At 49.6% G+C, this 27,033-nt stretch overlaps 8 protein-coding genes across 8 annotated transcripts; 4 read left to right on the top strand and 4 right to left on the bottom strand.

Moving 5' to 3' along the window:
- Window positions 1-285: 285 nt before the first annotated feature.
- KY384_008686 (uncharacterized protein) lies at window positions 286-4,449 on the bottom strand (the record flags this gene model as incomplete). The annotated part of the gene is made up of 7 exons (XM_044817174.1): window positions 286-827; window positions 875-1,625; window positions 1,676-1,996; window positions 2,175-3,475; window positions 3,528-4,160; window positions 4,241-4,271; window positions 4,372-4,449. The coding sequence occupies 7 exons, from the start codon at window positions 4,447-4,449 to the stop codon at window positions 286-288; spliced, it is 3,657 nt and encodes a 1,218-aa protein (XP_044665769.1).
- A 2,596-nt stretch (window positions 4,450-7,045) lies between these two features.
- KY384_008685 (uncharacterized protein) lies at window positions 7,046-8,934 on the bottom strand (the record flags this gene model as incomplete). The annotated part of the gene is made up of 2 exons (XM_044817173.1): window positions 7,046-7,172; window positions 7,247-8,934. The coding sequence occupies 2 exons, from the start codon at window positions 8,932-8,934 to the stop codon at window positions 7,046-7,048; spliced, it is 1,815 nt and encodes a 604-aa protein (XP_044665768.1).
- A 501-nt stretch (window positions 8,935-9,435) lies between these two features.
- KY384_008684 (uncharacterized protein) lies at window positions 9,436-10,351 on the bottom strand (the record flags this gene model as incomplete). Its single annotated transcript, XM_044817172.1, has 4 exons — window positions 9,436-9,671; window positions 9,729-9,936; window positions 9,987-10,042; window positions 10,195-10,351. The coding sequence occupies 4 exons, from the start codon at window positions 10,349-10,351 to the stop codon at window positions 9,436-9,438; spliced, it is 657 nt and encodes a 218-aa protein (XP_044665767.1).
- A 354-nt stretch (window positions 10,352-10,705) lies between these two features.
- On the top strand, window positions 10,706-13,506 carry KY384_008683 (uncharacterized protein; the record flags this gene model as incomplete). The annotated part of the gene is made up of 2 exons (XM_044817171.1): window positions 10,706-10,787; window positions 10,889-13,506. 2 exons carry the CDS (start codon window positions 10,706-10,708, stop codon window positions 13,504-13,506), a joined length of 2,700 nt encoding a protein of 899 aa, XP_044665766.1.
- A 460-nt stretch (window positions 13,507-13,966) lies between these two features.
- KY384_008682 (uncharacterized protein) lies at window positions 13,967-16,073 on the top strand (the record flags this gene model as incomplete). Its single annotated transcript, XM_044817170.1, has 5 exons — window positions 13,967-14,721; window positions 14,794-14,859; window positions 14,912-15,506; window positions 15,560-15,818; window positions 15,874-16,073. 5 exons carry the CDS (start codon window positions 13,967-13,969, stop codon window positions 16,071-16,073), a joined length of 1,875 nt encoding a protein of 624 aa, XP_044665765.1.
- A 364-nt stretch (window positions 16,074-16,437) lies between these two features.
- On the bottom strand, window positions 16,438-19,360 carry KY384_008681 (uncharacterized protein; the record flags this gene model as incomplete). The annotated part of the gene is made up of 3 exons (XM_044817169.1): window positions 16,438-18,468; window positions 18,560-18,794; window positions 19,272-19,360. 3 exons carry the CDS (start codon window positions 19,358-19,360, stop codon window positions 16,438-16,440), a joined length of 2,355 nt encoding a protein of 784 aa, XP_044665764.1.
- Window positions 19,361-19,577: 217 nt separating this feature from the next.
- KY384_008680 (uncharacterized protein) lies at window positions 19,578-20,168 on the top strand (the record flags this gene model as incomplete). Its single annotated transcript, XM_044817168.1, has 2 exons — window positions 19,578-19,632; window positions 19,720-20,168. 2 exons carry the CDS (start codon window positions 19,578-19,580, stop codon window positions 20,166-20,168), a joined length of 504 nt encoding a protein of 167 aa, XP_044665763.1.
- Window positions 20,169-25,254: 5,086 nt separating this feature from the next.
- On the top strand, window positions 25,255-26,766 carry KY384_008679 (uncharacterized protein; the record flags this gene model as incomplete). Its single annotated transcript, XM_044817167.1, has 1 exon — window positions 25,255-26,766. One exon carries the CDS (start codon window positions 25,255-25,257, stop codon window positions 26,764-26,766), a length of 1,512 nt encoding a protein of 503 aa, XP_044665762.1.
- Window positions 26,767-27,033: the final 267 nt, after the last annotated feature.

The raw sequence follows: 27,033 nt of genomic DNA, 5'->3' as shown, positions 1-27,033 counted from the left end.
GCGATGCACAGCTTCTAGAGCTTGATTCATATTCAATATACGTCGCAGCGACGCCTGTACAAACTTGCGAGAAAGCCAAAATTGTTCCCCGTTCCAAAGCGGAGCAGAATGGTATCTCCTAGATCAAAGGTATGGACGCCCGCTATAAGTGCTGATGACATATCGAAACCCCCGTTGCCGAAGTTTTGGTGGCAATGATGCGTGAAAGATGATGGGTATTGTGGCTGTAGTGTATAGTCGTAGTCGTGACATGGATTTGGACATAATGCTTGTTCATTTCCTACCTTATTCAACCCTTTCCTCTTCTTCCTCCCGTCCTAAGAAGATGTTATGGCCATTTTCAACGAGGAACTGCACAGCAGCATTCTTGGCCTGCGTGTCTTGCATTTCTTTTGCAAGACTCTCGGGTCTCATTATGGTTGGGGCGAAAACCACAGCCACATTGAGAGACGTCATCAGATTCTCCCGATCATGCTCAACAATTCGTGCTAGATGGAAGATGAGAACCTCTAGTGTGTCTCTATGGCGAGGCGGAAGCCCATTGATAGCCAGCCGCATGCTATTGACTTTGTGAGCTATCTTCTCGCTGGCGTCAGCTTCAGGCTTAGCCTGCGATGTCGCGCTTGCGAGGAGGGTATTGTAGACGTCATAAGTAATGAGGGGGGTAGGTAATTTGCGAAAGTACTGTTTCAGGCAGGAGGTCACGGCGTTGATGTCAAGATCAGGGTCGGAAATGTCATAGTCATTGTTGCGCTCGAAGCCGTCCTTGATGGCCGTGACCTGGCTGGAGCTGCCGGATTTGCGGTAGATGCCTTCGATATCCATGCCTATACATTGTCAACATATATTTCTGGACGAATTTCTTAATACTTACCTCTCGCGTCAACTTCTTGAATGCAGCGCATGACAACACTGGGAATGTTTGATCGCTCGTATTCAGCACGAAGCTCCAGCTCTGAGCCAAAAAGCGCTGCTATCGTGTTAGCGAGATTCGTCACAGAGCGATGACAAGTCTTACGAGGGGCACCATCACTATTGTTGACGGCCGGGAAGCTGTTGTTGGGCGAATTCTTCCACTGTTGAGGTCTCTCTTTGGGATTTCCGAAAAAGCCCCCAAACCCAGGCCCACGATTTTGATTCGAACCTTTAGGATAGGTGTCCGTTCGTGGGTACTCTTGCTGCGACATCGCACCGTACGGCATACCCTCCGTGGCATACTGCCCTTCTTTTTGCCCGTGACCTCGCTTCTCTTCGCTCGAGAATGCGCCCTTAAGACCTTTTGTGACACCCTTAGCGACATTCTGCCCTCCTCTTTTCCAATTGAATTTCTTCGGTTGGGCTTTGCGAATGTTGACAACCTGCGGGGCAGCAAGATATGCTGGCTCCGTCTCATGCTCGGGCACTGCTGTCGACCCGGTGAGATTGCTTTCCGCATACGACGGTCGATGCTCTCGAATCTCAATAGAGCCTCCCTTTTCCTTCTGTATTTGCGCGTTGTATATACCCAGGCCATTTGGCGTTGGCCTGACGTCTATTGCTGGCCCAGCGTTTGCCTTGTACAGCTCCTGTATTTGATGCACCAGCTGATTGTTGAGGTCTGCCAATTGAGAGTTCTTGGCCGTGAGCTGCTCAGCCTCTTGCATCGTGTTTTCCCTTTTTGTTCAAATATACTGACCTCATCAGCCACTTCATTTCTACGTTGTATAAGTTCCTCAATTTGGGGCTGAAAGGATTCCTTGAGCCCCTGGAGGCTTTGAGCAAAATCCCGAAGCACAGAATTCGTCATCTTGCTAATATCGAAAGGCTCTTCACTCCGTTTTGCGGCCGCAATATGCTCCGTCAAAGCTTCCAATTCGCGCACAACGATTTGCTTCTGGGTATCTAGAACGACCATGGTTGACCTTTTCTCTTTGAGTTCTGAGTTCATCTGCTTGATACTGCTCTTAGCATCCAAGGCGATTTCGAGCTCTTGAACTCTCTGCTTTTCTGCCTCTAGCTCTTTTTTGACACGGTTCAGCTCATCAAGTCGAGTTTCGGGAGATGCAGTGATAGGGCTACTAATTTCGTTCGTGAATGCAGGGCTGCTCATCATCGGCGATTTTGGGGAGAGCACCCCATTTCTGCTCCTTTGGCGTCCTAACGCCCCTATCACTGTAGCTTCGTGCATGACGAACCGAGTGAGATACACGACGAAGGAAGCCTCCCTGTTCCTGCTGATTGTCGGTTCCTGGAGTGCGGGATGTCTCATCCTCCCATGAAAAGTCGTCCTTATCGTTGTATCGAGGTAATCTTGGCGACGTGGCATAATCGCCGTTGCGGAGACTTGACGGCTCAGCTTTAGGTCGATTAGAAGGTGGGTGGGGTGGAGCCCTTGGTGTGACGAAAGAATCGCTTGATGAATCGTCCTCTAGTTGAGCTAGACGTTCCTTTGCCCGTAGTGGCGGATGTGGTGGTGTATCAGCAAAGTTGCTGCTAGCAGGTGAATCTAACGATCTCGGAAGGCTTCTGTTGGCCGTGATAGCTCCAGACGGTATTGTTGTGCTGGGAGGCGCCGAAGCAGGGAGATCTAGCTGATTGTCGGACGCCGCAACAGAATTCGACAGCTTGCTAGGAGCGCTCGATTCAACTGTTCGCCGTGGTGGCGGCTGTTGCCCAGACTTATTAAGGGAATCGCCTCTTTCTGGCACATTTTTGAGCTGGGTGCTCAAAGGCGATGTACGGGGCTCGGTGGGGACGTGATTCCTATTGGGCTGAGACTCATTTGGAGATCCGCTTAGGGTCGCATCTGATCTGGATGAATCTGAAGAGTCATTGGGAGACAATGTGACCTGTTGTTCTTTTACCTGATTGTTCGCAGTGACTGAGTCAACTCGTCGCTTAGACAAAGATCCTGAGGAGTTAGCTAGAGGATGCTGTCGTTCCTTCGAGTTTCTCTTCTCGGTTTTTTTGCTTTTGGGTACTTCTTGCAACATAAACCTGCCATTATGATTCTCTCCATTCCGTCGGGGTCGAGCCTCGTTGCCAGCGGTTTCTTGTACTGCTTCTCGTGCAACGGCATTGATGGAATTATTGTTGGCATGGTGTATCTTCTTTCGGCCAAGATCCGACGTGAAGTCAGACGACAATTGTCTACCCCTATCCTGATATTGATGTGCAATGTGGGGACTGCTAGGCTGAGAAGAATTTCGGGAGCCATGTCCAGATTCAGCCGAAGACAGTTTCTGCAAAGGTTCTTCAGTCGTCCGACTTCGAGTAGGTGGATATCTAGCATTGAAATAATCTTTAGAGTTCGGCTTGTTTTCTGCTTGAGGAGGGCTTCTTGCTTCGTTGTTTTCCCTACGAGCAATAGGGGAGGGACCCGGGGCCAAGTTAGGGTCAAGTTTCATAGGTATAAAAAAGTCTTCCCCAAGAGCTGACCCGTCAGAATGGGTGGAGTGTCTGTCGGTGTGACTTGGATGTGGAGGAGCAAGAGATTCTATCCATAGTCAGCAAACTCGAGCTGATCATGAGAAGCGGTCGAAACTTACCTTTCTGCTCCTCTTCCTGTGAATTTGACCTGTTGCGCTTTTCGCTCGTCGATGAAGCAGATCTGCCGTATGGTGGTCTTTTCTGATTTGTGCGAGAAAGTTCTGGCGATCCCATGTCCGATCTTGTTCTTGAATACGACGGCCTCTGGCCATGGGACGCTGTTGTCTCTGTTGGGACCTCTGAATATGCTTCTGATATAGGACTGTTGTTCTCGGTGGGAAAGGCAGCTACAGCGCTACGATCCACGGCGCTCGGAGGAAGAGATGGTAGTGATTTGTCGAGTAGCATGGTACTGTTCGAGGGCGGAGGAATATGCTTGTGCCGGCTAGTAGCATTCTTTTGAGACTTTTTCCGCCTCCTCTGCATCAACGATTCATGACATTCCATACAAAAGATCCCTTGCGAAGTTCGCGCATATTTGAGATTTTCAATTTTCTTTTTGCAATTCCGGCATTTGAAGCAATTAGCACAGAATGCTTGATCGCCCGTGAGAATGGCCAAGTCTTCTATCTTATTTCCACAGACACTGCAACTATAAGTACAATTATTACAGATGAGTGAGCCGTCACCCAGGAGGAGGAGGTTTGCGTCGGAATCGAGGATGGTGCCGCAAGTGTTGCATCGAAAACAGTCTATGTGCCATCGATTGCCAGCTGGCCCAAAAGTCATTAGAACGATCTTGTAAGCCCACAGCCATCAATGTGAAGCTTACCAAGTTCGAAGGCCTTTCCTTCTTCCAGGATCTGTAGCATAAGTGTTAGCGATGTTGCGTCAGCAATCAGGCATAGCTGCGGAGAGTGGGAGAGGGGCCAGAGGCAGGCAACGCCTGAATCGCTCACGTACCTCGCCACAGCCTTTGCATGGATAGACTGCATCGTCTGCTTCCATCGGAGACTCCGGATAGCCAGCTGCGGACTCCATGGTCGAGTGACTGGGTCCAGGGACAAAATTGTCAGGTCCTTCCAGTGGCAAGCCGAAATGGCGCTAGGAGAGAATATTGATAGGACGATTAAGCCCCCCTGTGCGAGCTATTCATGGACAAGCACAGGCCAATTTTGTTCCTCTTTCTCCACCAGCCAGAGGCCCCAGGGGGATCCGCTCGCCTAGGCAGGTCTCACAGGTTGGATGAATCCAGCCAAACGGGCAGCAAGAAGCTTATTGGCGTTGCCGATGTGAGGACCTGCGCGCGATGAGGTTGCCGGGCTGTTCTTTTGTCAGGCACTGGTGGGAGATCCGCGAGCGACAAGCGGAAGGAAGTGACTGGTCAGCCTATGTCCCAGACAGCGAGCGCAGGGCGTCGGGAAGACCCTTAAGCGGTGGGCTGTCCACCCACAGCGTCAGGGACGCCGTTGTGGATGTTATTGAGAGCGCGATGCTGGCCAAAGGAGTAGTCAGCATCACGATGAATTCGAGTTGGGGGAAAGCGGAGGCGGAGATGTCGAGAGCTTCTGGACTAACCGGGTGCTTTTCTGGCTATGTTTCAGATTCAAACCCTGACTTTAGCCACCTACAGCACTAGCTTGGGCCAGCAGCAAGGAGCAATCAAAAATGAGTGTTCGGCCGACCGCATTTTTGAAGGTCTTCGCAGTCTTGCGATGAAGCGTCCACTTTGCCCGGGAGGGGGGGATATATAGGAGTCGATCGTGATATCCAACTACTCGGAGTCTAGCGGTACAGTGGCTGAGGCTTAACCCTAAGGAGGAAATCCTGCCAAGTCAAATCACTACCTATAGGTAATTAAGTCCCTTTCATGCGTGTACAGGCTCAACCCTACAGTGATGGGAAGCTGCGATGCCACGCTTGCTGACATGTGTTCTACATGCAGGTGGCTGGATCCGAAGTTTTATTACAAGGGAGCCTCGGTGCAATTGCGTACTGAATGGAGTCTAGTTCTACTGTACACAGAAGAGCTGATAGCCGTGCAAGCAGAAATAGTCAACTTGATGAGCCCGACGGTCAGCTCGAGTCAAATCCTCTAAGGTCAAGGTAATCAGTGCAGGTTGCCCCTGCAGAGGCTAGAACATCATGATGGAGATTCCTCAATTCTGACGTCCAGAAGATTGAGCTTCTGCGCCGCCTCTAGACTCGTTTGACTGCACTGTTTCACCACCGTTCGAAGACCGGGAATGTTTCATCCCAGCAAACAGCGCATCATGCCAATCTTCCCGAGCACGCAGCCTTTGACCCTTCGCAGACCCACACAATGCTGCTGATCTCTCAGACAGCGACTCATCTTGTAATCTCGCCTTTCGCATCGGCGCCACTGGATCATGGAATCCAAAAAGCATCCAACACGCAACGGCTACTAACACCAACGCAGGAACGGAGGGAGAGGCCTTGCGGGCAATTCGTCGCCACAAGCAGTGTCCTTCGCTTCTCACATGTCAAAGCGCTTATTGTCTCCGTCCAAGTCTGGACGCTCTGGAGTCTCTCTTGCCGAGAGCCACAGCCAGCTCTTTTGCCCCCGTCCAGGCATCTGCCCGATCCACCGTTATTTGACAATTCTTTGACTACAAACTCGAAATGGAGGCTTGCCACAACTCTTTTCGCTCTACAACTGACTGCCCTTTTCTCGTTTGAAATCAAAATGTCATGACCACTTGCGCACGGGTCCTAGAGGCAATGCATCATTTGTTCCCTGCCACAATGGCCAGGCAGTGCATTCTTTTCACAGCAGCATCTCTCTTCTCAAGGCGTCACTCCTGTGACGTTGACAAAAAAATTTGGCTCATGGATAAATCTACGAGACAAAATCTCTTTTACTTGCTCTGGCGCGAACTGTTCTGCCTTGTATATGTAATGAAGTAGATACATAAATCACGAATCTAGCATTGCAAGAGCGTCTTTGAATTCCTCCGATCGAGCAGAACTTCAGCCCGAGTCGTCCAATGCACACTGTATACACAACTTACTTTTGATCAATGCCGACAAATCTCAGCCTCCGCTCGGAGCGGTCTTATGGTGTTGCAACTAGCCCCGCAGCCAAATTTGTCTATTACGAAGCGTTCTGCCGACATGTGTCAATACACAGCTTTTGCAAACCTCAAGTTTTCGGACGAGCGACATGCTAATGCGACTGAAATGTCGATGGTATCGACAACTTCCCGCATCATGAAGTCGGACAGCTTTTCTGATGTGTCCTGATCTTCCAAAGGCTCGATGCTAGTAGAAAGGGAGAGAAGCTGTCGAGAATAACTTTCAGACGCAACCAAAACATTAATGTATGACATCCTGAGCTTGTACGGCGTCCTTTCCACCGGATTCATCTCCAGGTCAGGTGCCGACAATATATTGTCCAATGGCCCGAGCAGAAACCCTTATATCAAGCTTCCGATTTGGACACTAATCGGGTATTCCATAGTTTGAGGAACCAGCCGCATGCGCTCTTAGAAGCACCCAAAGAGGGCTCCCCGGACATAGAACTTGGCCTCGGAGGGCTGCCGAAGATCCCTATAAGAAAACAGACACCACGTCCGCCGGACTATGGGATAGCATTGGTTCTTCCCTTGAAGACGCTCTATAGCTTAGCTTTCGGCGTGTCAATCATTGGTAAAAATAGATCTCTGATGTCTCCTGCCGCCTCACTCAAGAAGAAACTCATCCTCTCACTAGAAAGACCTTTGGAGACTATGTTGAATTGTATGCTTCATTTGCCTGTCAGTACTCGTGTTTCTGAATTGAACAGTTGGACAAGAATGTCCAAGACAGGGCTGCTCACCTATTTTCGTTGATCATGTAGGCAATCCCAAAGCCTTCATCTACAACTTGTGACCAGCCATACCCGTTAAAGTATTCGCTACTCAACTGACTTGTGCTCAGATACCAGGTCCCGCTGTAGCCATAGGCTCGGTCTTTATAGATGTCGGGTAGTTCTTCGCCTTCCTTCAAACATTTCTTCAATCCGAAGAGATGGCGATCGACACCCTTACCATCGCTTGCGTCCATGATGTATCTTACGTGCGCGTCAAGGGCGGCTTTAAATCGTTCTCTGCATTCTTCCTCGCTTATCTCGGGATCAGCCATTGCATCGCACCACGCAACGCTTTCGTCAGAGACACTGCGGCAGGTCTCCGTCCGGCCTTGCTGGAAGCGGCGTGTCGATGCGCTCTCGTAAGTAGGCCGGTTTTTGCCATACATTTTGTGGTAGGCAAGTTGGATGACCATCTGCACATACGCATCAGGAGAGCATTTGAAGCGCTTTATCAATCCCTTGCCGTAACCTTGATAGGCTTGTACCCTTAGGTCATGTTGTGCCATAAGCGCGTCGAAATCGGAAGTCGCTCGGTGCACTTCCCTAATTATTGTCTCGTTCAACTGAAACTTGATGGGTTCAGGTTCAGCAAGATCAGATCGAATCGAAGGATCCGAGAGATCAAGCCGATTTGAAAAGATCATCATATTGACATAATCGTTGAGGCGATGTGTAGGGGTGCCGTCCATCATGCTGTGCTCGCCTAAAAAGCCAGAAGTGCCATTATCATTGACAATGAATTGAAGCGGCTTGTCATACCAGCGATTCTGACCATCACCATGCCAATACTGGCGTGCGCGTTCCTCCAACGTGATAGGCGAAGCATCATCAAGGCAGAGAACGAATGAGGCTGCCTGGATGGATTCAATTGCCTGGGCGTTGGCCGGATGCGCCGAGAGAAGCGAGTCTCGAGCGTTGTGCCATGTGTTACGGTTCTGAGAAGTAAGGGCACCCACAGCATGCGAGGTGGTTGCAATTTGATAAATACGCGCAAATTGCCTCTCAAGCTCTGAAACGTTGAGCTGTTGGCCGCCAATTGAATACGGAACTTTGAAGAATTGGTTTTTGCGGATCACGAGTATGTATTGATTCGCCTTCCAGTCATACTTGACGGGGAAGTCTGTCGATTTTCCGGGAATACGGCAAGAGTTGAACATCCACTGGTATGATTCCATGCTAATAGGAAGCTTTTTCATATACTCGGGCTCCAACGTGCCATCATCGACCTGTTTGCGGAACTCCAGAATTGCTGTCGAAAGCGCTGCAGCTCTCTTGGCAGGATGTCTCCGCCTCCTATCGTCCTTGTGAGAGTAAAAGTAACTCACATACGGTACGACAGGATCACGGTAACTAAGATAGGCAGCGTCGTTCCACCATTCATATATCCAATTCCTGTGTCGCGGATCCTCTCGACGTGCTTGTAGTCTTTTTTGTAGCTTTTCACCCAAACTTCCAGGCTTGATGAAGGCACTGACGGCCCTTTCTGTGTGCCCATACTCACTTGAATTCAGTAGTGGGTGGACTGATTTCAGATAACGCTTGGCTGTCTCTTCAAGGGTCGGAACAGGTAGACGAGGAATAGAATCTTCGAAGCGCAACATTGAGCCTTTTGAGGTGTCTTCCTGGTAGCCTGGAGAGATGAGATTCATGAGCATGATTTCCCTGCGGGCGAAGGGAACCGTACCATCTGGAAGAGTAGATGAAATGCTGCGGCCTTGCATACGCGGCATGACAGAGATCTATCTCCATTCTTAGCCTTCCAAGCTCCCGTGTGCTTGACTTAATTCTTATTTACCTTGTTCTTCTGCGTGATGCAGAGGGAGCGAGGTCGGAGTTTTGTGAACATACCTATTGACAAGTTTGGAAGAAGAAGTCGAAATCACGGAGGAAAAGAGGGATATATAAATGGGCCGAGGAAGGCTGGACCGGTCAAACGGCCACAATCGCGCCTATCCTAGCATACAACGTCCGATATGTGTGCTTTTTATGCACGAAGCAATGAGGCAATTCAAAGGGACAGCTCAAAGCCGAGGTTAAACGGAATGCCAAGCCCATAATTTCAGGGGTTCAGGGCAGTTACGCAGCCTCACGGAGTGTCAGCTAGCTTCTTCTCGAAATGTGTCCAAGACAAGCAACTAATATACCGCCGTACGGCACTACTTCTTCCGCCCACTTCTCCGCATGCTTCCTCCACCACTTTTAGAATTTCTCGCACGCTCTTTGAAATCAAGGTCTAAAGCCTCGCTGTCTTGGTCATCTGACCCATCACCGCTCTCCTCTACAGATTCCTTACTTGTACGACGACCGGCCTTTGCAGCGAGCAGAGATGAACGCTTGCCTTTCCCGCGTGCGCCACGACCGCCCCGATTTGACGCCGGAGAGGAACGAGGATCTGAGTCTGCGGTCAGTTGCTGACTTGAACGTCACTCTTTGCCAGCATCATGAATACCGTCTGTATCTTCCACTGTGCTTTGTCGTCTCAGAACTGTTGATCCATCCAACTGGTAACCCAATTGAGGAGGTGACGGAGGCCGACCCGGGGCAAGGCGTTTTGCGAACTGCATTCCCCCATATTCTTCTCCTGGCAGTTCAAAATCGACGAATGGCCCATTAACGGTGGTTTCGTCATTAAAGTGCCCAAAGCTAGTGGAGTCCTCCTAAGAACGCAAGTGAGACCAGATCAATCACTTGGCTGTACTTCACATACAATCTCATTCAGATTATCCAAGTTATACAGCTTGCGAAGTTTCTTCCACACTCCCGCTGGTAGCGTATGAGAGTCTCCTGAGGAGGCTACGCCTAGGCTTCGTAGATTCAGGGAAATCGCTATCATTCTGAAATGCTTATGCATGCCTGACGGATGTCACTATCCACAGAAACGCTAGAGTATAGATTCGGTTGGCATGCGGACGAACCCACAGGCTTCCACGAAATCATGCTTTTGAATAGCAAAGCCTCCTGTTCGTCAGTCCAAGGGTCATTTAAATCTCCCTTGAGGGGCTCTCGCTCGGGCTCCCCATCTTCGATCTGCTCTTCAGCGGCGGGCTGCCGATTCTTCTTCTTAGGAGGCATTTCTTTCGAACGGAAACATGGCGATGGAGCCAAAAGGGGCTCACTTTTAGGTCCTACGGTGTTATTCTTTTGTATTGAGCAATTGGCGGTTGGGCTGTTGCAGTAGCGCGGCGGACCAAAGAATTTATCTCCGCACCATCCTATCACCTGTCTCGCCTGTCACGTCGAGCACAGCACTGGCTTAAAGTTTCAAGAGACCCGATGTCCACTGATGAAGGGTCACTTCAAGACTTACTGTTCTCTCCGAAGCTGCAAAGTCGCAATTGCGTCGCCGCCAGCGTCAACGAAGGCAATACTCGCTTGCTCGACGCGTCGCTTAGACGCGACCTGCATGCCGATGCACATAGGGCATTTATGGATGAGAGGAGCAAGCCCGCCAAGGATCCTTTCGAGATCCCGAATTATTGGAGGGGATCGTACTTTTCGAACCTGAACAGTAATGAGGCTTGCACGAATGGCTCACTTTCAGAGCCTCTGGGCAAGCCTTACCCCCCACCGGCGTACGGCCATTCAAGTAGCTTGACTAATGACGAACAGTGCCTCTAGAATTTCATGCATTCGTTGATGATCTCTCAAATTCCAAGCATACCAATGCTGACCTTCTCTGCTTGCCGTCTTCACCGATAGGGCTTCTAGAGGATGTCGAACCGCTGGAAGACTTCTCCGGATCCGCGAGCCCTGACTTGGTTGAATTTGCAAAGGATGTTGAGAATGACATATGGTGTATCTCTCAGCTAGCATCGAGTGACGAAGCACAGAAACCTCTGAGAACATGGGAAAGGTTCCAGAATCCAGATGATCATGAATTTAGGACATTGTTTATTAGCGAGCAGTCACCTCTCTTCTACGATACCTTACTTGTGGGCAAACCCGAAGGCAAAACGCATACTTCATGCTCAGGAGTGTCACTGCACAGCTTGATGCAGCTAGGCTTTGGAAGACAATCAATTCTATACGTTTATGATGAGGGCCGGCAAAGCTTTTGTGCTCGTGTAGAGCGTGGGCGAGTTCCGGGAATAGCTCTTGAGACATTCCATAGCCTCGAGCTTTCAATCATCCGACAAGGCAACACATGGAGACAGCTGCAATTGTTCGTCACGCAAGCCTATACATCTGATTGGTCAGCGGCGGCTACGTTGGCTGTTGCACATGAGATATCTGCTCAGATGTCTTTGACGGAAGCACAGGTACTTGAAGTGATAGACGGAAATTGCAACATACTCCAATTGCAGCATGTCTTCGAAAGGACCCGCAATGTGCTCGCTATCCTGACGAGCATAGTTAAGACTGTTGAGGACGCGAGATCGGAAGTTGAATTACTTAGTCAAATATTTGAGACTGTTAAGTCAGCCGAGCATGAACGATTATGGGTTCAAGATTTGTTTTTGAAATTTCTGAATGCCGCCGCGAGACCATGGCGCACTAGTGTTGAGGCCTGGATTGGTCTTCAAAACAGACCAGAGCTTGGCGATGGAAACGAGCTTCCTTCATTTGTCAAGATCTTGTCCAGCGACAATACCCAGGCACCTTTCGAAAGAACTAAAAGGGCTATGTACAAGTTTGAGCATGTCGCCGTCCCGAGCTTTCTCGAAACGGATGACGCACGACTACTTTTTGAGACTGGACAAAGCCTACGCATAATATGCCTGTATCAGCCGCATCATCCACTGGTTCGCCACTCTTCAAATCTAGCGACGACTTTTGCTTTGTCTGAATGGCAATCGTCATGGCATTATATTGAAGAAACCTCCAGGAGAGCTGAGATACACGAGAGAACTTTGCGGGACGAAATTGCACACTACGACGTCTATGGACCATTTTCGCATCAGAGACAGACTTTCACTCAGACTGTGGCAGCTTCTCTCTCCCACCTACAGTCATCTGAGGGCCAAGACTCGACAGTCTCCCACGACTTGATACGAGAGCTGGAGCAGCCACTGCCCAAAATTTCTGTTCAGGGCTTCTCTCTGGTAGGAATCGATTTAACGGATTCTATTGAGATGCCTTCGGAAATCGAACTTCTGACGCCACCTCTTCCCTTAATTCCGACTCTATCGTTGTTGCCAATTGCAGCCCTACAGGCCGGCCTTGTGAATCAAGCTTGCATACGTATGCTTTTCAAGAACCACGGATTACAATCCCATCTTGAACTCCTTTATCGCTATCAACTTCTAGGTGACGGCCCGTTTGCTTCTCGACTTTCGCATGCTTTATTTGACCCGGAGCTTGCTTCAGCACAACGGCGCAAAGGCTACCATCGCAGCGGCAGATTGGGCCTTCAGATGGGTTACCGAGATACTTGGCCACCTGCAAGCTCAGAAATGCGACTTGCGTTGATGGGAATCCTGACAGAGTCTTATTTCTCTCCCAGCTATGTCGGGCAAGCTTCCTTGTTCCGAGAAGAGATGCCAGGCGGGCTCAGCTTTGCCATTCGCGAAATGTCTGAAGCGGACTTGCAGAAATGCGTTGACCCTCGTTCTATCTATGCCCTTGATTTCTTGCGGATCCAATTTGGAGCTCCTCCCCCTCTGGATACGGTCATCACCCACTTTGCTCTTGCCAAGTACGACGCAATCTTCAACACCCTACTCCGAGCGAAACGAGTGCTTTTCGTCCTCGACATGACCTCGAAGAATTTCGCTGTTGCTAGATCTTCACTTGCCACAATAGAGAAATGGCGCTTGAAATTTCGTCTTGCGAGCCATCATTTCATCTCCTCCATCTGCGCTTACTTCTCTGAAGGCATTCTCACGCATTGGGGTCGGTTCCGACAAAAGCTTGAAGAGATTGAAAATGCTTTAGATACTGGTTCGCAGATCTACGAAGACAGCATATATACACTCAAAAGCCTCCATGAGCAAATACTCGACGAGATTATGGTTGCTTTTTTTCTTCGCAAGAGACAACGGGACGTGATGCATTTGTTGGAGGAAATATTAGGACTCATCCTCCAAACCTCAAATCACATGACGGCACCAATAGGGGTAGAGAGATCGCAATCAGACATGGACCTCCGCAAGTGTTATGATACTTTGCAGAAGCAGATAGGAGTCTTCCTGCGCGTTTGTAGAGGGTTCAGCAAGCGAGAGGAAGATGGAGGCGCGATCAATGCCCTGCTACTGCGGTTTGAGGCGAATGATTTTTACAAGCGATGATACCCTGGCTGCGAAAAGCACGGAATTGGGGCGATAAGGGCAAGCAATTTGGCTCGAACACTTTTGTGTCCGGGTTACTGTTTCTGGAATGTGATGGGAGTGACGACTAATTGGGCAGGTGGTGCGCCGATAAGAGCACTGAGGCTCCCGACGACTTTCACTCACGGGCCGGAGATCGCGACGTTAACCCAATACTCACCCATGGCTGCCCTGTACTACTCCCTTGTATTCTTCTCACCAGCTCGGGCGTGCATGAGACTACATGAGACTACGTGAAACTATGAAAGACTATGGAAGACTAATGCAGAGCCTGCTGAACTTCATCGCAGCCAAGACAGCATGCAGGAACCAGCCGTGTTAGTCGACGACCGTTTGTTCAGTCTGGCGAAAGGATATGTCCTGAACCTTTCATTACCGGGTCCCACTGCCAAAGACTTTGCATTTGCATTCAGACAGTACCATGGCTCGCGGTCTCATACTTCTTTTCCTCTGCTCTACTGCTTCTGCTCTTTCTCTGACCTCAACGGGTTCCACATTGCTGCTGAACGAGATCTCCTATTACATTCCTGCCTCGCCGTTCATTGTGCTTCCTAGTCCATCACTATCAGAAAGCGCTCCCTCCGCGGGCGGGCTGACGCCCGTGACTGTTATTGCAGCTTCAAGCAATGCAAGTTTCAGTACCGTTGATCAAATCATCAAAATTTTGGGTAGCGACGACGTGTGGACCGAGGACTTTCTTCAAACAATCCTTCTTCAAGGACCTAGCTCCCCTAGTGGGCCTTACTCCAATAGCAGTATCAAGACGGTGGCCCTCCCGAGTAACGGATCGTCAACATTGCCACCCGGCCCTTACTTCGCAACACCATCGGGCGCACTCTATCAGCCATACAAGCTTTACTCCGACTTTGCAGGCGCATTCACTCAATCGCTAGTTCCAGCGTCGAATGGCACTTTTGCCCCTTTACCGGCCGCCATCGCTGGCATACAAGCACCAGCTGTAGGCGTTCCATCTCGTCTCTACTATACGAAGACACCTGAGAAGCCTCTGGCCGGCGTCCGTGTTGGCATCAAAGACATCTATGATGTCGCTGGGGTCAAAACGAGCGATGGAAATCGTGCTTGGTACGGATTATACCCGCCAGCTATTGCAAATGCTGTGCCAGTGCAACGACTTGTAGATGCTGGTGCTATCATTGTAGGTAAGCTGAAGACCAGGTACGTTGCTTGCGTTCATCGTCGCTGAACGGCGAAGCGGAGCAAAAGGCACCGCTTGCTGATGTCTCGCAGTCAATTTGCGAACGGTGAGGTGGCAACGGCGGACTGGGTTGATTATCATTCACCGTTTAATCCAAGGTAGGCCAGCCCATGCAACGTGACGAATAGTATGACTTTTTACACTGCATAGAGGCGATGGTTATCAAGACCCTTCTTCCTCCTCGTCCGGGCCTGGAGCAGCTGAAGGGAGTTACCCCTGGTTAGACCTAACCTTGGGCAGCGATACGGGTGGTAGTATTCGAGGACCGAGCCAGGTTCAAGGGTTATTTGGAAATCGTCCTTCTCATGGATTGGTTGATCTTACCGGCGTGATGCCACTAGCGCCCCAACTCGACACCGCAGGCTTCTTGACCAGAGATCCTATCATATGGGCTGCTGCTGCGAAAGTATTATATGGCGGTCTATCTTTCTACAGCAAATACCCTAAAAAGCTGTACGCTATTGGCTTTCCAGCCTCTGCGGATTCGGATTCGGACGGTGTTCTGCTAGATACTCTGAGTAGAATCGAGGCTTATCTTTCCATCAAAGCCACGACTTTGAACCTCACCGCACTTTGGGCTGCAAACAAACCAGCTGGAGTCATGGCTTCTCTAAGCACCTTTTTGAATCTCACATATCCGATCCTGATATCTAAGGAGCAGACTAGACTCGTCCGAGATCCGTTCTATGCTGCCTACAGAGCTGCGCATGATGGCCGTCATCCTTTCGTAGATCCGACTCCGCTAGTAAGTTGAACGAAGATCTATTGTTTTCTTCATAATCTTACTGACGACTCAAGGCTCGCTGGGCTTTTGGTGACGGCTACCCGGAGTCTGCACTCACAGATGCTATCAATAACAAGACCGCTTTTCAAAATTGGTACAGTGAGAACGTGTCACGCAACGACAGTACTACATGCTCCGACAGTCTCGTACTATATTCCGGCTTTGGTGATCCTGTTTACAGAAATGAGTATCTTGATCCGCCAACCGCGCCCACTGGCTTTTCTACCGGTAGAGTCAGTGTCTTTGCCGAAGTTCCTGACTTTGTTGTACCTGGTATGTACTTTGCGTTAATCACACAGAAGAAGGTCATTGTTGAGTACCCCTACAGTTGGTCAAGCGGCGTACAATTCAACGATCACGCTGCACGAGGAGTTCCTCCCCGTCACGATCGACATAATGGCGGCGAAAGGTTGCGACGGGCTGATCTTTAATTTGGTGCAGGATTTGGTAAGTGCAGGTATTGCCAAAGTACCTTTGACGGGTCAGACCATAGCAGGTGGCGAGATCCTGATGAGAAGGTGGGATTGAGCTCCGCAATTGAAGACGATACAGGAGCTTGTTCCGTTATGCACACAATTTTTGAAATGCATGATTCAGTCGAGTTAGACAAGAAGCCTCACATATACGTGTTACTTCTGTTAAGATATAGAACGCGGTATCGTACGCATGATACTACAGTCAAAATTGCTCGCTAAGTAACCGATTAATGATTGTAGACCTTGCAATGCTCCTCTCAACACCAGCTTTGACTCCGCATCACCGCTTGATCCCATACATGACCATCAAATCTTATATACGATACCATCACTCTCAGAGTACCTATTGAATAGTCAGTGAGTCTCATTCGACAAGCGTACCAAGAAAGCCCTCCAGTAAGAAGTCGGAAAGGAGCTTACATGATCTCATTCCTTTCTCCCATCCCTTTCAATGCTTCAACCGCCTCCGTAATCCCAAATGCTGGATCCCTCGTCCGTCCCAACCGATCGTTTACAGCCTCCACAAGCGGTTCTACCTCCGCGCTCTCATTTTGGAACACACTAGTACTGACAAGCTGACCGAGTGCAGTACGGAACACTCTCAATCTATCGGTGCTAATGGGCTCTTGGTGTCCATTGACACCGTTACTTTCGGTTTCCTGGGAATCATCGCCTTGGGATGTAAGTAGCTGTGACGCTGGCGCTGAAGATGCCACAGACATCTGGGACTGCGACTGCGCCGGCCGCTGAGCGCGGCTGCTATTTCTCTGGTTTCCCTGGGCTGTTGGCTGGTAGGTATCTGAGTCTTCATCGCTACTTGTTTCAACATTGCCATTACTGGTTGCGTGGCCGTTCGTGCCGCGGGTACGGGTTGTGCCTCCAGATGCGCGCTCACTTCTTCGCTGATTGGTACTGTTAGGTAATTCCTCTACCCGGTCTGCGTCATCATCATCTTCGTCGGAAGATGAGCTGTTGGAGGACGTGCCGTCGTCATCGTCAGCCCGTCTTGTCTTTCTCCGTTTGCGTCGCTCATCTTCAATTACCTCTTTGAATAGAGCGAAGCGAAGGATGGATTCAGCGGCATCAGCGTCTTTCTCCTCTACTCGATGGGAGAGACGAGCCTTTGCATGTGCCGTTGCGAGACGAATCAGCGTTTCGAGGGTACGTGCTGTCATCGGGGATGTTTTCCGCTGGTTGCCTTCAAGTTCATCGTTGCGTAGATTAGAGTATGTCTTTACGATCAGGTCTGCGGCTCCTTTGGTCAACACTGGTTTCCTCTGCAATTTGGCATACTGAATGTATTTCTTCATGAAAGGAACGCTCAGGACTTCAACTTTGCGGGCTGGTCCTCGACCGATGGTGACCGTAACCCCAGCGTGCAGCATGACGTTGAACTTCTCATACACAGGGGTTGATTGGTTCGCTGAGTGCTCCTGCTCCAAGCCAACACCTAGACTTTGCTGGTTTTGTTCGCGAACAGGCGCGCCCTCTTCGGTACCAGCTTCGCGATACTTGTGCATACGAAGCACGTGCTCAGATATCTGCCTGTCTCTGAAGTCGTCGATATCGTCCGTGACAACAAAGAGCAGATCAAAACGAGAAAGGAGAGAGTCTGGGAGCGCAATATTACGGTGAGGGTCTTTGTGCGGGTCATATTGACCGTAAATAGGGTTTGCTGCAGCTATAACGCTACACCGCGCATTGAGGGAAGTGTGGATACCGGCTTTGGCAATTGTGACAGTTTGTTGTTCCATGACCTCGTGAATGGCCACTCGATCAACATCACTCATTTTGTCGAACTCGTCTATGCAGACGACGCCACGGTCACCTAGAACCATAGCGCCCGCTTCTAGTCGACGCTCACCAGTCTCTTTGTCCGAGGTTACCGCCGCTGTGAGACCCACGCCCGAGGAACCCCTTCCGGTTGTAGCAATCGCGAGAGGAGCGATATTGTGGACGAAGCGAAGAAGTTGTGACTTTGCCGTGGAGGGATCACCAACCATGAGGATATTGATGTCTCCACGAAGATGGGTCCCGTTGTCTAGATTCTTCTCCATTCCTCCGAGCAACATGAGAAGGATAGCTTTCTTGATATGGTCGTGGCCATAAATACTAGGTGCCAGCGATTGCGAAAGCAGATCAAACACATGCTTCTTCTTTGCAACCTTGTTGATGTTTCTGATGTCGATGTCTGTAATCGTAGATTGGGCAATACCACCGCCAGATTTTGAAGATAGAAGTATTATGTTGTTAGCGAGGAGTAGGGTTCGAAATGTGGCACTGCCTTGGCCTGCGTTTCGGTTTCCTAGAGATCTATACACTCCAACAAGTTGTATTCGATCGCCTGGCTTGCAAGAATCGACTAGATCGTCGTCTAATATTACGTCTACGCTTCGAGGAAGCTGGCCAGCAGGGGCGTGTTCTGGCATTTCCTGTATCGAGACAGTCTGATGATCTCGGTATGTGCAGTAGCCATATTCTGTGATTAGCTTCTACGCGTCAGATTCTGCCTTGCCAATTCTGTGGGATGTGACTTACGGGATTGCCATCCTCATCTTCCTGAGGATATACACTAGTACTTGCGGCACCGTTGGTCATGGTCTGGTCCCTGTACTCCCTGAAATGAAACATGTTCTTCCTTTCGTTATAGTGCACGCTCTTGACAACTTTCGGCCGTACCAGCGAACATTTCGTGACGATACCTTCCAGTGACACCATACGATTCAATTGGGCTGAGCTGAGCGTCCTAGGATTACAGGCAAATTCACCAAAGCTACCGATGTATGCGCAGTAGTATATCTACGTTTCTTAGCCTTGCATGAGGTTATGCACTTCAACAATTCTCACCACATCTTCGGATGATTCAATTGGGGGTCGATTCGGTAGCACGATAATTATCTCTTTAAGAGCCTGATCGAAGGCAGGGCAATAATCAAATGGTGCTTGTAGGAGGCTACAGCAAAGTCTCAGCCTTTTTTCAAACGTGTACCTCGCGTTTCGTACCCATCTGCCAGCTCTCGGTTGTGAGACCGGATGTTGTCCAGGCTCACCTACTCCGTGTTAGAACATTCGATGAGGGTTCAACCAAGACCACACTCACCGTCAATCTTCGTTGCCTCCGGCGTAGCATCAATATGATATCAGAACGATACCTAAAAAAGCCATTCAATGAGAGCTCTTGAACCGGGTAGGCCGTATTCACCCTTTGTTAGGATCATCTGTCTCTTGTTAGGCCTATAGGTTCAAGCACACAAATCTCTTCTCACCAGGATCCAGGAATTCCATCGCCAGGCGTACCCGATCTCGTACCGCCTCATCTCTCAGTTGAATTCCCTCCATGATCAGTGCAGATACAACCAAGGAGACTGCTCAAGTCTGTTGATCACTGTCGTCTTTGCGCAGTGGTTAAACATCCAAAACGCGTCGCGCGAATGCCAAGCCTATTAAGATAAGATAAGATCTTAGGCTCTCAGTGAGGTAGAAAATGTCGGGCCTCTCGGGCGTAGCTTTCATCCGTCCTATGATCGTCTAGGGTTCATTTCGATAGGTCTCAATCATGCCGGATAGTAGAGACTCAAAGCCAAAGGCCAAGAAGCGAGGTTTTGTCGTGGGTCCGGACAACCTCCCAGATGGAACCCATAGGAGAAAAGGTGCAGGCGGATGCTAAACAAGTATTGGATTACACTGATAGCAAGCAGTACAGAAGATAGAAAAAGACCTGATACGATCTGCAAAAATCAAAAAGTCATACGCTAAGCTCAAAGAGCGCGAGAATGCCAAAGAAAACGCCGCGTCCACTGGAATCCACCCCGATCGAAAGGCAATGTTGGCAGAGGGCGAGGGCGAGAAACAACGGTTCGAAACCCTTCAACAGACCAAGCGCACACGGCCCAAACCAGAACCTTTCCAGAAAGAATTCTCAGAGGCAAATATACGAAAAGAGACTCGCGAACGCAGACGAGAAGAGATCGACAGAAGACTTCAAGAAAGAGAAGTAAAAAGAGCAGAGCATGAGAAATTCCGCAGAGCCGTTCAAAAAGCCAGACAGCCTGGCCGAAACGGGCAAAGAAGGCTTGGGCGGGAATGTAAATTGCTACCGCAGATGGTAGAAAATCTCATGGGCAAACTCCAAAATCAGGGGAAGTAAACACCGATTTAAGTCATTAGGTTGATTACTTGGCTTGTGTGCGAAAAAGAATCGGCAACACATGCAGAAGCTTTGTTGCGAACAGTCATAAGCAGCATCTTTAGGGAACATTGACATGTCCCAACAGCTACGTGCAACAAGACAACGATTGAGGGATCCTACGTATTGGGCAGTGATTGTACCGACGTCGGAAACCTTGCTGTTGCTCTGATAATAGGTTGCTTGGACTGTGTCGTTCTATCGCGCCGTGCATACAGAAAGATTCCAGGTTGAATATTTGGCAGGTATCCATATTTGAATGTGGATTAGCCCCTGTCTTCTTGATGACGGAGCTGACTTTTTCATCAGTACGCATCTGTCATCGTTTCCTCTCACAGTATGATTTTGATCAAAGACCCAGTGAACTCTTTCGTGACTTGCACATTTCACAGCCTCGTTCCTCTAACAAGGCTGGGCAGGTATTAGACTTGAAGATACTATTCACGACACCTGGAGAGGAAGCCTGGCAAGAGCTGTCCCTCGCTCGTACCCATCTCGAAGCCACGCAACTTGAAATAAGACGGTTCCAAGTTTCATCTATATTTCTCAAGCTCCCTTGACTCATTTGATGGCTCCTTCATTAGAACGGGTAATTCTGAGAACTGCCGTGAGATTTCAAAGACAAATGGGGGTCGTTTCTTCATACCTTGGGCCAGAGCACCTGAAATTCGGGCGCAATGGCGAAATGACACCTAATATGCGAGCGTAGTATCTTGTGGCCCTGCCGCGTTTGGGGACCTGCAGGAGCAAGTTGTCACCCCGTCAAGTAAACGTGGTCAGGGTCGAGTCGCACTATTAGCACCAGGAATAAGTCCAGGCAAATGCAAAACAGGAAGTGAAGTCTGCAGGATGGGTTGAGTGGTCAGGAATCCCTTGGCAAGGATTAAAGGTCTGTGGGTCAAGAATCACAGATAGATACTGCGAGAACAGTGTTCATCTGGTTGATTCCAAGTTCAAGCGTTCAGCCCACCCGCTGGTTACGTGTAAAGCGTCTGGATTCTCTTCCATAACTGTGGCTAGTTCTCAATCCAAGAACGTAGCTGAGGAAACACTTCTTTTATCTTATTGTGTTTACATATGCTGGCACAAGAATTAGTGCTTACCTTCCCTTCTCGGATCGACATGCGGCTGTGCGGTCGAGGGGGCAAAGAACTTTGCTGCTGACGCGGAAGGGAATTATTGCTGATTTACAAGTTCTTACTGCTACATCTAGAAACAGCGATCTGCCACCACGGTTACATTTTCTGATTCGTACATAACTACAGGATATATGACATCAAAGCGGCATAACATGGCCACAACAGGAGACCTCAATGGCATCGCTCTCATCACAGGAGTAAGGCAGCCCCAGGCACCTCAGGCAATCACGCTCTCATCTCAAGAGTATCTCCTAACTCATTCAGGCGGGTAGTGGCATAGGCAAGACAACGGCTTTTCGCTTTGCCTCATCAGGAGCTAAGGGGATAGTTTTCGCCGACATCTCAAAGCAGAGTGCGGAGACAGCTGCTGAAGAGAGCAAAGCGTATGCCTCAAACCCTCAGTATGATGTCCTAGTCGTGGAGGTGGATATCACACATGAAAATTCCGTGCAGAGCATGGTCGATCTGACGGTGGAGAAATTTGGGAGAGTGGATTACGGGGTCAACAGTGCTGGGGTGATACTCTCCCATTCCCCACCCCTTCTGATCTGTTTACTTCCGATTTGTGGCCGGTGTTGACGACGACGGCGACAGATATCTGGCAACTCAACCGCACCCATTCAACATCTGAAAATCGATAATTTTGATTACGTTGTTGGGGTCAACTTGAGAGGAACGATGCTCTGCGTGAGGGCAGTGTCAAATCAAATGTCGAAGCAAGACCTCCGAATGTCCACCATCGGTAGCCCCAGCGCGCCAGGAGCTTCTCGTAGCCTTGGTCGTGGCGCTATTGTAAATGTTGGCAGTACGGCTTCGCACATTGCTGGGCGTGGTATCACTGCCTATACAGTCAGTAAGCACGGCGTTGTTGGGCTGACTAAATGTGCAGGTAGGGAATATTCTATCCACCTTATCAGAGGGATTCCGTCCTTCCTTTTCTTTTCCCTTGATTCAACAAATTCGACTAATTGCCAGTATTATAGCACTTGATTTGATGCCCCTTGAAATCCGCGTCAATGCCGTATGTCCTGGCTGGGTGGACACACCAATGGTTGCGAAAGCGAAGACCAAAGAACCAGCGCTTGGGAAAATGATCGAAAGAATGGCGCCAGGAGGGCGAGTAGCCCTTCCAGAGGAAATTGCAGGAACGATTGCGTTCTTGTGCTCATCGAATACAACATATGTTAACGGCGCAAGCTGGACTGTAGACGGAGGCATGACAGTAACGGCAAGTAGATCATGATAGCCATTTGGTCGTTCAATAATAGGGGCGATCATGATGGCGCTTAGGGCAGGTAGGCTCTAAGACTGTAGGGTGTCGATGAAGGGTCAGACTCATCCACACATAGACTTCACGGAAATCGAAGTAGATATTTGAAACTCCGTTGCAGGTGTCTTCATTCTGAAAAAGATAGATCAAAGAGGACCCTGACATCGTCTCAAGTGACCGGAAATGTCATGCAGGGATGGTGCGTCGTGGAACCCTCGGAAGCATGCGTACTATGGTAAGCATAATAATTGAGGAGACTGCTGGACTCGTGCAGCGCTGAGTTGGGACGTCTTGGAAGGGCCATCGACACCGGCCGGCATATGTCCGCCTGGTGAGTCTCCTCATTTCGACTGTCAAATAGAAATGCGAAGCAACTCTTTCACCAGTGGTTGGCATAGACCCGACCCTATTGGCGCTGTATCAGGGAACGACATTGGGTCTGAGGGAGGATTGTCGAAGAGAATGATGGGTCAGCATGCTATGCTAACACTACTACACCTTCTGGATTGCGTCCAGTTGATATGTTTATTCTAGGTTGGCAATGCTCCTAGCCTCTGAAATTCACCGAGTCACCAGGATCCTGGGAACATTCGTAAGATTGGGAAGACATCAATTGGGGCTTTTGGGCGCCTAATTATTGGAAAGGTTTCTCCATCCCATTGCATTAGTGTGCCTGTTCTCTCGGGAAAGCGATATCATGTACTATCACATAACGTTTTTGATAAGTTGAGACGGGCCATGGGCGATCTTTCTCGGCCGTGTGTGCAATTATGAAGGGCTACAACATGCAGGAGGCCCCTGGCTCAGGCGACCACGTCTCTCCCTGCAATCATCATAGCCGCAGTATTCCGTAGTCACCAGACCTTTAGGACGTTCTTCCCTGCCTGGAGCACGGAACACAAATACAGAGGGTCATCTAGCTGGCTGAGGCTGGTGCCGGGTGCGAATTTTTGTAAAAGTCAGACGCATCTCCCGTCAAAGTCTTCCTCGTTCTGCACCGGTTGCACGGCAAGAATTGAGTTGGACAAATGACAGAAACCTCAGCAGTTCGAGAGTTCCTCTGTCTACTCCGTAAGCCGTTCTTTACCTTACAGTTTTTACATACCAAACCCAAGAACAAGTGACATGCATTAGCGGGCTTCGGCTGGATCGCCTTTCAAAGTTTGCAGTCAAATGAAATGTCAACGCTTCAAAGCAACCGACTCTAGTGCCAACAACAGTAGTGATCTCCTTGATCCGTCCCGCATGCGAGCCAATGATGACGTATCTGGCTCTCAGAGGCCTTTGACATTGTTACCGGCTCGGAGGACTGGAGCAGATGCAAATTCTTCGCATCAAGATGACCTCCAGAAGTTATTGCGAAAGGGGTCTTGCGAGAGGTCATGATCGTCAAACTGGAGATTACTGCTCATTGACGGTCCTATCGAAAACACTTCTGATTTCGTCCCTTGCAGTAGACATAAGAGATTTTGGTAGGAGAGCCCTGGAGTCGCAAACTCGCAAGCTTGCGAGGCTTGTGGCGTGCGCTCAGTAGTGACACCACACCATCGTCTGCTATCGCAAGAGAAACGATGCGGCTATTTGTCTATCGCAAAGTCGTTCCATTCGCGGGACGACAGGCGCGTGCCTTACAATCCACTATTCTACGGACTTCAGCGAGCCCGGAAAGTCTGATACCTTTCGCATGCAGGTTTGCAAAAGTCTTGGTGCCTACCTTGCGCTCCCACCTTGGGTGGCCGGGATGCAATGCCACGAGCCCTCAGGTCGTGGTGGATACATACAGCGCTGGGGGCTTTGATAACGATTGGAAATGCTTAGTCCACTCGATGCAGCACAATCTGCGAGAGCACCGGACTATATGCCGCCGGCTGCATATTCAGCTGATCAAAATTGGAACGATCTCGTCCAGTGAGTTTGCAGACGACGCTCAAGAAGATCCGAGAGGAGAAGAGTGCTCACGATGGAGAATATATTACCGTATCATCGTTGCGTATCTAATTTGTCTTCATTCCCCGCATTCAGACCGTTCCTCTACCCGAAAGCTTCTGGGGCATCTTGGGAAGGAGATCGACCCTGGTTCGCACGGTACGTTCACTCGTTGGAACAGGGGCTTGGCTGGCCCCTCCTCCGAGCATTACTGAAGAGTCTGAGACGACTAGACACACTAGGCGTAATGCTATTACTATTCCTATATTACCGACTCGATCGCGTGGACTCGTTTTTTGCCCCTCCAGTCTTATGCGACTTGACCACTTCTCATTTTCCGTCTTCCTTTCTCACACATTCTGTTCCTCTTTCACCGTTCCAGTGGACTCCCCAGCTAACGAGCAAGATCTATACTGTCCTCAAGCCGCTGATCCTTTCCGACTCATGTACTCTTCGTTCTGCAAAATTTCCGCACGGCGTTTTGTCTGGTTCTTGTTGCTTATGACGCTGGATGTGCCGAGACTCGTCGTATTACACAGTCTGTGAAGCCATTAGGTCTCTGTTCCGAAATACACAACGAGCGCAACCAATACTTCTCACGTCCGTCGTGAGAGTGCAGGGCAGGCCTTCGCATATGCATCAAACACGACAGTCTTGGCAGTAACCAGTATACACACGACATCTTTGGCATCTCGGGCCTTGGGCGGTCACTATGGGTACGCCTGAAGGGACCACGGCCGAGGGTCTTCCATATAATCGAGGAATATGGATGGCCATCGCCGCTTTTACAGCGGTCGCTTGGTATAACGTCGCTGAATTGAATATTCAAGTCTTCTTGACATTCAAAAGACATCGAGGATTATACTTCTGGTCGCTTCTCATATCGAGCTACGGCTGTGTCCTGCATGCTCTCGGCTTCCTGCTCAAATTTTTCCCTTTAAACACAAACTATTATGTTTCGGTCACCATCATCACTATCGGCTGGTATGCCATGGTCACTGGTCAAGCCGTTGTTCTATATTCACGCTTGCATCTTGTCGTTCGGGAGCAAAGGGTTTTGACGGCAATCTTGGCGATGATCATAATTGACGCAATATGCTTTCATTTGCCAACAACGGTGCTCACGTACGGCTCGCAGGCAGACCAAAGGTTTTTACCAGCATTCAATGTGTACGAAAAGTTGCAGATGACAGCCTTCTGCATTCAGGAGTTCATTATATCTGGCGTTTACGTCTGGGCTACCATCAGCTTATTGAGACCAGTGTATCATGGTAGAACACGCAAAGTCATGACAAAGCTGATATGGATTAATTTGATAATCATTCTGATGGATGTTGGTCTTCTTGCAGTCGAATACGCCAACCAATACGCCATCGAAGCAACTTTGAAAGCAATGATTTACAGTATCAAACTAAAACTCGAATTCGCTGTCCTGAATCAACTGATGACCCTCGCCAACTCATCCGTCAATCATCATCAAAATCTACGGATCGAGGACGGAAATGAAAAGGGCGCTCTAGCTGGCCGCTCAAAGTCAACAGAATACATTAGCCACAGATACAAGAAGCCGACTAGACGTCCTCCGCCTCTGAAACGAGAAAGGCCAACAGCTCCCGGGATGTACAAGGCGTACTCGACCTCTCGAATGCCTGATCGAGCCTCTAGTTCATTCACACCTCAGCATCCAAATCGCTTCCAGTGGGTGCCAGCCCTCGATCGGAATGCCGTTGTTGGCGAACGAGCCGTGTCCAAGCGTAGCGAGAACAGTAACGAAGGAAAACCAGTAGACGTCAATGTCATCACTAATCCTGCTGCGTATTATAAACCTGGTCGCGACCGTTCACCAAACGGGCTGCCACAACATGATGGCCTGGGTGGTATCCCTAACCACTCCCCCGTTCTCTCTCCAGCCCTGACCGGCACCACTCTGGATGCCTCGCAACCTCAACAATCGCGGGGTGGGAGACGAGCGCCTCCGCCACCCAGCCTGGAGCTGGAGAAACCTGTGTTCTCAAGCGGAATCCTCCGCAGCCAAAGACCGAGCGTCAGTGATTGGGCGCATGGTCCTGACAGTGCCTCTAGCCCTAGTACGGATGAGATGCAGCTATCGCCTTACGACGATAGTGCAACTCCAGTTCGAACGCCTGGCAGCGTCCGAAACGCGAGGGAGCAGGCAGATCGGCACATGGCTGAGTTGGACTTTATGACAAGCGCGTTACAATAATGACGGAACGACTGGACTTTTGTCTGCGGCGTCAAGGAAAAGCATCAGGCAAGCGCATATAGTGGCTCAAGCCTGATATAGCATTGGGAAGATGGAGCGAGAGGCGTTAGATAAAGATACCCACATGATTTCACGATTGCTGTCACCAAATATTTCGAGCATCTAGCATTCGGGAATGTACATAGAAAGACGCCGTCGGAAAGCTGTTCAATTTCAAGGGCTGATCCGTTTCCCCTTTTGAGTGATACGAGACATCTCTCATAATTG

This window comes from Bacidia gigantensis (assembly GCF_019456465.1).
Source record: "Bacidia gigantensis strain McMullin 20006 chromosome Unknown contig_304, whole genome shotgun sequence".
NCBI lineage: Eukaryota > Fungi > Ascomycota > Lecanoromycetes > Lecanorales > Ramalinaceae > Bacidia > Bacidia gigantensis.
Note: the sequence above shows the minus strand (reverse complement) of the source record. Positions and strands in the feature narration are given on the sequence as shown.